Genomic DNA, 12,726 nt, shown 5'->3' with positions numbered 1-12,726 from the left:
ATTGAGCTACGAAGATCCTAAGTAACTCCATGAATTTTCCGGATCCACCCTCGAACTCTCGTAGGAGAAGGACTTGAGGAGGATGGGGGAGGGTGGAAGGGGAAGGGGAAGGGGAAGGGGAGGGGGTGTAGCTTCTAATCATCGCTATATCTCTGTGCCACACCCTCTGCTACAATGAATTCTGACCATGATAGAACTATTTCTATCTCTTTCTCTCTCTCTTTCAATGTCCCTTTTACTAACAAGATAACCAAGGACAACACGATGATCCCCATGTTGGACACTTTAACTTGTTCTCGTTCGAATCGAAAAAAAGGTGTCGGAAGTAGGGCGAATTCAATGAATTACGGATGTTCATTATATACTTTATGATGTAACACGCGAACTATCCCTTAACTAATTACGATACATACCTCTGACTAATAGAAATTGTCAAATAAATATTTCCAAATGAATAAAAATAGTCAGAAGGGTTGATGAGTGAGTGATTTGGGGGGGGGGGTAGAAGTTAAAAATTTGGTTATCTCAAAATATAAAATCAATCTTTATATCTTCAACTTAACGTTTTCTACTTTGAGAAAAGTTTACTGTGACGAGTTAAAAGAAAAAAATAGAAAAGATGGAGGAGGAGGAGGAGGAGGAAGAGGTGGTGGGTGAAAAGCGGAAAAAGAAATGAACGAAATGACGAGTAGAAAGAGAAGGAGGAATAAGAGAAGGAGAAAGGTGGAGGAGGAGAGGAGGGTGCGAGAAAAGGGGGAAAGACGGAAGTAAATCATGCAACCCCCGTGACGACGTCACGCGATGACAAACGAGCGCGAATGTCGACGTCATCACGCGAGAAGTGGAAGCGACATCTGATAACGACCTTAATCGCATTACGTCTCTGCACCCCCCTACGTCTCCTGTCTCGCGATCACCTCCCTAATGTCCTAAGAAAAGGAATCGCAATTGCAGATAAATCGTTTCTATGTGTGTATGTGTTTGTGTGTGTACGAAAGAAAGAGAGAGAGAGAGAGAACAAGCACGGGACACAAGCGTTAAAAATAAATAATCGTGCGTCTAAGCGCGTGACTACTCCTCCCCTTTATCCCTTCCAACCCCTTCCCTTCGTCATCATCATCGTCATAGCAATCGCGAGTATATTTCTTTTCGTTAAATTTCTTTTCGCGAAAAACTCCCGAGACATTTCTTTCAAAAGAAGGGAAGAAAATTAGAAACGGATCTGCTGTTGTTGTTGCTGTTGCTGTTAAAGGATGATTTCGTTTCTTTCTTTCAAGTTTTCTATCCAATGACGATTACTATTACTACTATTACTACTACTACTACTACTACTACTACTATTATTATTACTAAAGTAGTAGTAAATTACTAGAACCAATTACGACGATCGATCTGCGAAGATGACCGTTCGTATTTTACGAATTTCACGGATGTCGTATAGACGATAAAAATACTCGAGAAGCTTGGTATACTATTACCCGTTCGAAAAGGGGGACGGACGGGACGGACGGACGGACGAACGGGCAGAGTGTTGCCCCGCCGCTCCTCGGGACACACTGCTGAGAATTATGCAAAAAGAGTTACGGTCAAGAAACGATCGTAAATTACGAGAAGGTGAGAGGATGCCGTTACGGGTGGTGAGATCAACAAAAAGGAGAAAAGTAAAAAGAATTGAGTGAGAAAGAGAGAGAGAGAGAGAGAGAGAGAGAGAGAAGACTAACGTTGGATACGAGACAGAAAGAAGAAATAAAAAAAAAAAAAAAAAAAATAGGGAGATAAAGAGAAAGAAAACAACATGCTGCAAGCATGACGACAGTATGCTACGACAAATAAAACTGCCCTTTTAAAAGTGAAACAAGGGTAAATATTACGATCATAAAATATTCATTTAAGGTATCTGACCTATAAATTCCTTAAATAACGTTACTCATTATAAATCATTTATATTTGATAATAACATTTTTTTTTATGATTTTAAATTATTATTATAATATATTATTTTAAATATATATTTAAAATATCAAAATATTGTCTTTAATACATTCCTTAAAATTTATTTTGTAATTTGTGAACAATCCAATATTGGTATTTCAAATATTTATTACAAGTATTAAATTATTATTATAATAGTACTATTAAATTAATATAATAATAATAATAATATATAATTTTAAATATATACATTAAAATATATCAAAACAAATATTGTCCCTTCTATATACATTATTTATATTTTATCTATATTGTTATATTTATAATAATTATATATAAATATTAAAATTCAGCTTATATTTCCCCTCCCCCCCCCAAAAAAATCCAATATATTAATATTTTATAAACATATTATACAAGTAGCCGAAAAAATTAAAATCTACCAAACAAAACAATTTTTAATCAAACCAAACGTGTAACTACGTGTCGAAAAGTTCAATTTAACTTATACAGATATGAGAGTCCAATCAATCGATTGAAAATTATTTCGATTATAATGGAAAAAAAAAAGTAATAAAAAAATGGGTTGAAAAATCGTTTTGCTCAACGAAGCGTGTAAGACACGAGCGTGAAACCGTGCGTAAAAGTAAAGAGAGAGAGAGAGAGAGAGAGAGAGAGAGAGAGAGAATCGTGTTAAGAGTATACCTTTACCTACCTACCAGCATACATACTGCTGTTGGTGCTGCTTACTACTGCTGTTAACACGCAACGGAACCGTACGTCGTACAGAATTAGAGAACCATGTTACATATATGTTGTCCTACCTAAGTACAAGGCTTCTACCAACGTTGAACATACACGTAACAACTATTCCTTGTCGGTGGTGGCATGCATGGCAACGCCGTTTTGTACCTAATTAAGATTACGCGTTAATGAGGATACCTTCTATAAGGATAAGGATTAAATGTCACGCGATTTGAAATATTTCACCTTACGTGGATTTCAAACAAATACAATCTTGCATTTTATCTTAGTTTTTTTTGTTTTAAATCAAATTATTGTCTTTTTCAAATCAATTTATCTTTAAACCTTCTTTTTATTCCACTTGTCACCATTGTTTTTTGAAGTGGAAATTTCTTTAGAATCAGGGTGATTTGAAAATCGTGAAACGGAAGAAACCGTGAAACCGATGTAACAAAAATAATTAATTAATTAATATATATAAAAATTCAGTGTCACAATATGTTTGTCCATTAATAATTCCAAAATTACTTCAACTTATCTTCATGAAATTTATTTGATTTCACTTAGTGATTTTTGTCCAACTTAGCACATAGCACAATTTTTATCGCAATTTTTTTTAATTATTTTTTATAACTAATTTAAAGAATTATATTTAGAGAAGTTATCTAAGTTCTATAAGGTTCTTTCAATAGTTGGCACTGTATTACAATTCAATTGTTTCGATATAAGTATTCACGTCTATCTCGAAGCTTGGTTTTCCTTGAAGGTTTGTTTCACTTCTATCGTCTGTGATCTGCACACATCTAATTTTTTTTTTTTTTATCCTACCTGATCTTTATAAATTGTCAGTAAACAAAACAATGATTTTCATTAATTCTAATCAATAAAAAAATTTTTTACTCACCATGCTCGAACAGATTCCGAATAACAACCGGTTTCTGGGTTCAACATTTTTCGATCACTTTCAGACCTGAAACAAACAAACAAATCATACTTTTTAAATATATAAAAATGTATCATAGATAAATACCGTAACGATTAGAAACGAAAAGAAAAGAAAAAAGAAAAAAAGAGAACAAAATATAACGATTGCAAATTGGAGATTTGCAAACAAACAAACAAACAAACAAAACAAAACAAATACAAATAAAAAGAACACTTTTCAAGTTATCGAGACGAGACAATATTGAGAATGAAAAAAGAATATTATCGAAGTTGTCTTGCTTGGACATGAATATAAACGAATTGACAGGAGTGTTAGAGGGGGTGAAAGGAGGGAAAGGGGGAAGGAGGGGTAGGGGTAGGGGGAGACACACGAAGAGATATACAAGGTGCGAAGGCTACTCATAGAGAGACTCACGGTTTTATACTAACTAGTAATAACTTCATATACGTATCTATAAATATATAAATATTATATACATGTGTATATGTTTTTACATAGGTTATATTTGTATATGTTGGGGATTGGTTGGTTAGTTCATTCGTTCTTTCACTATATATATATATATATATAACTATAGAACGTGTCGATACGTTTATTATTTGTTTCTCTTCTTGCATATCGCAAAAGCGTAATAATAAAACACCGCAGGCGGGATACGTCGAGCTTTCATGGTACGACATACCGATACATTATCTCGTCGACGAAACGCAAGAGGGAATATGCGTTTTATTCGACTTTCTTCCTTCCTTTTTCTTGTTTTTTTTTTTTTTTTTTTTTTTTTTTATTTTATTTTCTTTCTCGTAGCAACGTTTTGCTACGAGAGTTCCGAGTCCGTTGTCAAACCGATCGCAACGACGCCGTCAATGTCGTGGCCCGACATTTTTACACTCTCGTAGTTGGCTACGTAAATATATGGGAATATGGATGTGTTACATATATATATATAGGATCGAAAGGTACTTTTCAATCGTCTCCCTCTTTCGTTTATATATATATATATATAGTCCCTTTCTTTGACTTCTCCTATCAAATAAAAAGGGATATTATTTTTTCGTTCGGGCACTTTAAATCAGTCGTTCGTTAAATCGCGAGGGGTTGTTGTGATTGACGATCCAATGGTCTCTGTCTATCTTTCTTTATATAATTATATTCTTTTATTATTTTATTCTTATATTATTCTTTTAAATTATTATTGTCAAACAAACGTCATATGAGTCGTTCAATGGACACATCGATTAACTCTCCACTTTTTGAAATATCTTCAATTTTAAGTGTCAAAATACTTGGTATAATCGTCATAATTTTTTATATTTATAATAACTTTTCTGAATAATAAAGATTAACACCATTAAACGGCTAAAATTTTGTTGCCCATTGAAAGGAATTTTAAGAACAATATACCATAGATTATTTCATCGTATTTCTCAACTTTATTTTTGTTTTATGGAGTTAATCGATATGTGCACTAAACAGGTCATACAATTCAATATTTCATTCAAATTGTTTCATTTAATTTGATGATTTTATTTATTATTATTATTATTATTTTTTTAAATTCATTAAATGTTATAATTATTCTATTTAATTTAATGATAAAGGTTACAGTAACGAATTTGTTAATTAATAATAAAACGAAATAACGTAATGAAAGTTTTATATAGAATTTAATTTAAAAGTCAAGCATAGGTCTTTCGGTTTTTGAACGTCCCTAACGAAGTTGAAAGAAGATAATGACAAGATGTATGGTGGTAACGTGAAAAGGGTCTCGTGAGAACCCCATCTGTCCATTGGGGGTATGCAAGCACGTCGAGGGTGGAAATCACGCACGTTGTCACGCACGATTGTCACGCGTGTGGGAATGCGAATCTCTGGAATGTGATTTTTCAATCCGACAACTTTCTTTCTCTCTTACAATTAAAGAAATATTAACTTGTTCTGTTAACTCTTTGTTGTACAGAATTTCAGATAATCAAAAATAACTTTAAGTTGCATAGAGAAATTTGATTACGTTTTAACCCTTAAAGTGTACATGGGGTGTTTGACACCCCCAACAAATTTTTGGTTCTCTCGAGAACGGTACTGAATTCGATCAAAATGGGCTTATTTGTCGCCATCTAGTGTTCATTCAGATCGGGTATAAAACCTATTCTATTTGAAAAAAGATGTATCAAATTACTTTTAAAAAAAATTGCGAGGTCTAAAATTAAAATAGCAGATTTAGGAGACGCGTTCAAACACGTTGGGGTGTCAAACACCCACAGAGTGCACTTTAACTAACTTTTACCAAGTGTGCACTTTAAGGATTAATAAACAATTGTTTTGCGTAAATAAGACGAAATATATATGCAATAATATTTCAAGGTGGGACTGAAAACGTCGTCCCACCGTGCATTACGGTGTATCAAAAAGGTGAGACACTTTTAATCACACCGTGCCTCAAAGAGTTAAGAGAATAAAAAATATTTAAAAAAAAACTGCTGATATGAAAATGAATTGTTTTTATATTCCTACGAATTACACTTAGCAACGTAAAATGAAACTTTGAAGACAAGTTCCTTTTATTTTTTATTTTTTTTTTTGGACTCTTATTACACAAGCAAATCAATTTATCAAAATTCTTATTATTCGTATCGTCTTACGAGACTAATCGATAAGATTATTATTACTCTAAGATTCTTGTCGAGTCATGAATTTCTTTTTCATTTATAAAATGAACGAATAGAAGAAGAAGAAGAAGAAAGTAGAGTAAAGGGATTCCAAATTGATAATCCATTAGAATAATATATTTATTTATTAAGAATAGTATCATCAAGTTTATCGAGAATTAACACTTTCGTTACTACAGACCACTATAGTGGCCCTCCATAAGATTCCACTGAGATACTACAGACCACTATAGTGGCCCTCAACATAAAATACCGCGTATTTTACATAAGACGAACATATGCAGTTACAGCACATCAAATATCCCACACACTGGACATGTAATTATAGTGTTTTGTTTCTTTTGATTTAAAAATTGTTAATATCAACAATAAAATTACTTAATAAAAAATAAACTGCAATTTAGCAAATAGCACCGCGGAAAATACGTTAAGTTTGGTTAATTAAAATCATTTTAATTCTAATCAACGAGTTATCGTCAAACTCGATATTTAATGTTCATCAAGAAAAGTGTAGAACACAAAACTGACGTACATATTCGTTGCTATGAAATTAGTATGACGGACAGTGTGTTCGAATGACGAATCGCATATTCTAACCGTAAATGGAGCATAACTTGGTGAAATGATAAACATTGAAGTATAATGAAACATGGTTGAGAACAAGTTGTGTAACTTAGTTCCTCTACCATCGAATCATTTCCCTTCAAGTTATTTCTTCATAGTATAATAATTTCAATAATTATAATACTATACGACAAACTAAAAACAACATATATACATATATGAAATAGATCTATGTTTAAAACATGAAAAAAAAAGGACCTCGTATCACCTTGTAGCATGGATGATGAGTCAACAAAAAAAGAATGAAAGAAAGAAACAACGATATAATTGATTTAGAAATTCCCTTTTGAATTAAGGAACGGTTTTACGAAGGGCTGATTTAACTATGCAGCTATTTGCCAGGGTTGTCGATAGTTAATGACTAATAGACACCAAGGGTGGCAAAGGCGGGTGTCTTTGAGGGTCTCGTGGGAGACGTGCAGGTGAGGTGCTGAGCAAGAAAAAAAGAAAAAGAAAGAAAGAAAGAAAGATATATATATATATATGAAAGGAAGGAAGGGAAATAGAAGGAAGAAAATTTAAGGGATTGGCAGGACCTTAGCGGAGGGCGTTTGAACGTTCGGCTGGTACCTTTCGTTCTCCAACCATTTGTCAAGGTGACAAGGCAATCTCACCCACCGACACTATCAACCCCCTCGCGCACTCCTACGGAACCTTTACTCGTCTCTTCCACTTGTCCGCGTGTCATCGATCAAAGCTACTCGGAGATTGGATGTTCGCCGTTTCTGTCGAATCCGGCGGTTCTACCACCACCACCATCACCAACACCACCACCATTGCCACCACCACCATTGCCACCACCGCTGCCTTTCCACAGGAAATTCTTCCCTTTTGTGCTTCGGGGGCTGCGTTCAACCCAAAGAATCACCAGATATAACGTTATCGTATTTAAAATGCGACGATAAGGGTGCACCTCGTCGGGAATACGTGCTCGAGAGGAACCTTCAACAAAATTCATTCTTGCGAGACAACTTTAAAACGTCAACGCCCTTTCTTATTCTTATTCCCATTCTTCTTCTTCTTCTTTATATTCGTGAATGCCCTATTGAAAAAAGGGCGTTGTATTAAAACTTTAATGTTTCTTCTATTTACGTATATCTATAATAGTATTTAAATACAGATTTTTTTTTTTATACTGTAGCCTATATCTTATTATTTGTTGAATTTAGAAATGATAATAATTGAAATACGTTAGGTTTAATTAAAAGTTAAATAATCAATAATATGTGTGACCATTTTGTTGATACATATTATATAATAAAAAATAACTAACACTGTCATTTTAATTTTGAAAAAAATATTCATTCTAGCTGTATATTTAATATTTTATTATTTAAGTTTAAAAATGATATTAATTGAAATACATTAGGTTTAATTAAAATAAATAATAATATGTGTGACCATTTTGTTGGTACAAATTATATAATAAAAATAAAAATAACACTGTCATTGTAACTTTGAACAAAATATTCATTCTAGCTGTATATCCTATATTTTATTATTTGATTTTAAAATACATTAAGTTTAATTAAAATGATCAACAATATGTGTGACCATTTTATTGGTAAAAATTATACAATATAAAACAACAAACATTGAAAACAATATTAATTCTAACAAAATAAAATAACAATAAATAATTAAACTAGATAAAGTAGAACAACTTGAAATAAACAAATGAAATTAAACTGAATTCTATTTGACCCACATTTCTATATATTTAAAAAAAAAAAATAAATATTAAACAAATAATATATAAGTTTATTCGAGCATATAAGATTTGCGTATGAACGACAAACGTTAATCGTAGGAGGTGGGTGAAAAAAGGGACATGGAAAGTACCAATTTTCTTGCAAACGTGCTTGTATCGTGTTTCTGACGTTGTAATCACTGTATTTAAGCGGTGTGGTGGTCGTCCCACCCATAACCAACTAGTTCCCACAACCTTAACGTCGTTAAACACCGATTCGAATCACGACATATAATACACATACATATGTTCGTACACTTCAATTGAATTCGTTCATTTCGGCAGGTGTGTACCGTTCATAAATTTCCCATAAGAAAAGAAACAACAACAACAACAATAAGAAAAAACACATGGAAACGGAAAGATAGATAAAGAGAGAGAGAGAGAGAGAGAGAGAGAAAGATTCACGTATATTTACACCCCACTTTCACCTGCTCTCTTTCTCACTCAATGAAGAAAAATTCCCATAGGGACTGACAGGAAATTCGTCGTGATTTTGTTTTTTTCGCAAAGGACAGCGGTAAATGTTGAAAATAAAGGTAATCGAAATGAGTGTAAAGGGAGGGGAGGAAGAAACAAACTTACTAACATATCGGTTATTACATTTGTATAAATTAAATGTACTTCGTGTGTGACGTGTGTCTTGGTGTCTCTCAATCTTCTTCCTGTTGGACAATTACGAAAAGCGGATATTACGAAAGTAAAAGGGTTGAATCATAAAAAATGATAATATTCGTTTCGTGGAATTTGTGAGAAGTATGGGTAGTAGAACTTATCCAAAAAAAAAAAATAAAAAATAAAAAACAAAAATGAAATATCCATTGACGAAATCCAACGAGACTCGTTAGTGGAAAAGATTAATAATAAGATGATTAAAAATGTTTCGTTTGACGGATCGAAGGCGTGGAAACTGGCTTGCTTGTTTATTGGCACAGACGTAATGACGTGTAACCATGTACCTATAACACATACACACACACACACATTTATATATATATATATAGAAGTTGCCGCGGCCTAGCCCGGTATCCGCATAACAAATCGCCCTTTTAATCACGAGTGGCTCGCTGCCTCGAGTCATTTGGCTTAATGGGGACCTCTTGTTTAGGAGGGAGAGGTAGAGAGGGCCCCTGGTCGCAATGCGGTAGGTTGCCGGGCAATTTCCTCCTGCTTGCCGATACGACGTTTTGTCTAAACCTCGAGGTCATTAGTCACCGAACGAACGTTCGCACCGAACGACGAAGATGACGATGACGATGATGACGATGATGACGATGATACAGGTAAATGTACTTTCATCAATGATCTTCTTTTTTTATTCTTTTACTTATATCATCGATGATAATGCATACGATTTCTTTTCGTTAGATGTTCTAACCGGTTCTATCTTGAACATGTTTCAATACAGGTAATACAGGTAAATACATGAAATAATTATTAATATGTTAAATTAATACTTTCTTTTGCTTATTAGTAACATTTACATGTATATGTAATAATTTATAATAATAAAAAACAAGAAAGAAGACATGTTTTATAATAAATTATACTACATTCGTTTAAATATACGGACGTCAGAGAACGTTTAATTATTTTATTTTGAAAAAAGAAAAAGAACAATAAGAAAAATAGAAAATAATTAAATCGCTAATTAATCTATCTAGTAATGTAGTAAAAAAAAAAAGAAAAAAATAAAAATAAAAGGTAAAAGTCTAAACGAGAAAAAAAACGTAGGACTATTTTGCAACGTAAGTAATTACGATCAGTTCCCGCTTAGGAGAATCCGATCGGTGTTTTCTATTCGTGTTTTATCGATCGTACTTCTGATGACCCTGGTAAAGTCAACGAGCCGGTACGTTTCATCAGGGAGTAATCAGTGCGAGCCAGTACCGTCCGGCACGTCGGTCGTGCAGGTTCCGCACCCTTCCGGTTCCGGCGTTCCGGTAGGCTTCTCCCCTCTCTAACTCTCCCGATACATAACGACCGGGGAACTCCGGCTTCCGTTTTCAGACGACACATACACATACACATATATAATATACATATATATATATGGTGAACTCACTTGAACGCCATAGATCGTGACGCTTTGGATCTATAGATCATTTTTCTTCCTTGTCGTTTTGTATTTTATCTTTTGTCTGTCATTACTTTTATTAATTTCAGTCAAATTATTATCTAAGATTTAATTAATATATTTTTTTTTTATTTATGTATTAGATAGATTTATTTGAAAGTAACCCTTAGAGAGTGCTATGGACGTGTATATGCGTTTGACAAAAATTACCAAAGTGTATTAAGTCTATTGACACGCATATACGTTTTTGATAATATAATTGTAAATTAATGTAATATTTATATTAATTAATTAATTAACTGTAATTATTAATAAATTATAACGTTCCTAAAAATATTTTTAATTAAAAGTATTCAACACTCAAAGGGTTAATCGAAAATGTGCTTGAATTATTTAAGTATTGCAAAAAAGAAGTTAAATATAATAATAATAAAAGAATGATTAAGACAAATGAAAGAAATGATATGAGATATGAAAATTGTTTCTTCATTTTTACAGGCCTCGACCTATGAGAAAAAAGCGATCACTAACGGAAGTGGAAGTGGTGGAAGTGGAAGTGGAAGTGGAAATTGAGGCAATGAGAGAACGTTGCACGGTCGTCGTTCTTATCAATGATATCGCCGGTTTCTCGTTTCCGCAATTTTCTATCCGTCGATTCCACAAGCCCAGACTGTGTTACCTACGACAAAATGATATTTCGCAGTATCCTTTTTTTTCCTTTTTTTTTTTTGCAACAAAATCCATTCGATCGATTTTCTCACAGTATTTTTTACGTATTGAATCAACCAAATTCGTCTTACATAAATCCAATTGATTGTTTGATAGATTAATTCGAGATGATAAAAAGTATCTGAAGTGAGGAACGTAATAAGTAACGAAGATTAAAATTTATTTGATATTTAAGTAATAATTTATTATATAATAATATAATAAATTATATAATATTAATATATATAAATATATTATATAATATTATATATATAAATAATATAATATTTTATATATAAAATTATATAAATTATATATAAATTATTATTATATAATAATAAATATTTAACAAATACAAATAGAATCATATATATATATATATATATTGTATTTGCAAGACCATCAAATTTGACGCTACAATTTATTAGGGGAAAAAAAACCAACTAACAAACAAATAAACAAATTAAAACAAAAGAATATAAAAATAAAATCAAACAAAGTATATAATAATGCAACTGGGCAAGAGTTCCATCAAACCATCGGGTAGGTTAACAACAACGAGTCGAGTGTGTGTACCACATGCGTGGCGTTGAGCAATAAGTACGTCGTACTTTTCTAACGCGTTTAGTTCACCAGTCGTCTACGTAGAGTCGACATTTCGTTTCAACCGAGGGTTGTTCAGCGAATCGTAAACGAGAAGAGGATAGGATAGGAGAGGAGAGGAAAGGAAAGAGAGAGAGAGAGAGAGAGAAAGAGAACACGTACCCTTGCGGCAACGTTGCGAGAGAACACACCTGGCCGAGTGGAGACGCAGCTGCACGGTTACGGTCCCCGCTAGTCGGCAGGGGATGAAAAGGGGAGGGAAACTAGCAGCAGCTACACCATAGGGTCCTGTGCTTGCAGGATATCGGGCCTGTCAGACCGAACTGAAGTGAAGAGAGAAGTGATGGGCGTTTGAGAGAGGGAGGGGAGAAGGGGACAGAGTGAGAGAGAGAGCAAGGGGCCCAAGTATGCCCGAGATTTCAGTTAAACCTTCATGGTTTAACGATCGCGAAAACTAGTGTCACCACACACCGATGGTATTAAACGAAATAATATTCTCAACGATTATTTATTTATTAATTTTAATATTATGGTATTTTTTCATGATTTTAATATTATTCTAATATTACGCTTGTCAAATGGTTATTGTAATATGGTTGTAATGTAATATGTATGTAAATGGTTATTGTAAAAAAGATAGCATCCGTTTTTCATAGGTATCCTCTCGATTAACCTC

The 12,726-nt window shown here is 33.2% G+C and overlaps 1 protein-coding gene and 1 long non-coding RNA gene across 4 annotated transcripts in view; one reads left to right on the top strand and one right to left on the bottom strand.

The window, feature by feature from the left end:
* SoxN (SRY-box transcription factor soxNeuro) overlaps nt 1-12,726 on the bottom strand; it is a 126,971-nt gene that overhangs the window by 52,610 nt on the left and 61,635 nt on the right. For all 3 annotated transcript variants that reach the window (XM_015320801.2, XM_089175341.1, XM_015320802.2), the window contains exon 2: nt 3,581-3,646. In XM_015320801.2, coding sequence (XP_015176287.1) covers nt 3,581-3,646 — 66 coding nt within the window. The remainder of the gene's footprint in view (nt 1-3,580; nt 3,647-12,726) is intronic.
* On the top strand, nt 8,480-11,604 carry LOC149031615 (uncharacterized). Its single transcript, XR_016177527.1, has 3 exons — nt 8,480-9,945; nt 10,031-10,079; nt 11,238-11,604. It is a non-coding gene; the product is annotated as an uncharacterized LOC149031615 (long non-coding RNA).

This window comes from Polistes dominula, unplaced genomic scaffold (assembly GCF_049000335.1).
Source record: "Polistes dominula isolate Pdom_NZ unplaced genomic scaffold, Pdom_raw_medaka contig_82, whole genome shotgun sequence".
Lineage (NCBI taxonomy): Eukaryota > Metazoa > Arthropoda > Insecta > Hymenoptera > Vespidae > Polistes > Polistes dominula.
Note: the sequence above shows the minus strand (reverse complement) of the source record. Positions and strands in the feature narration are given on the sequence as shown.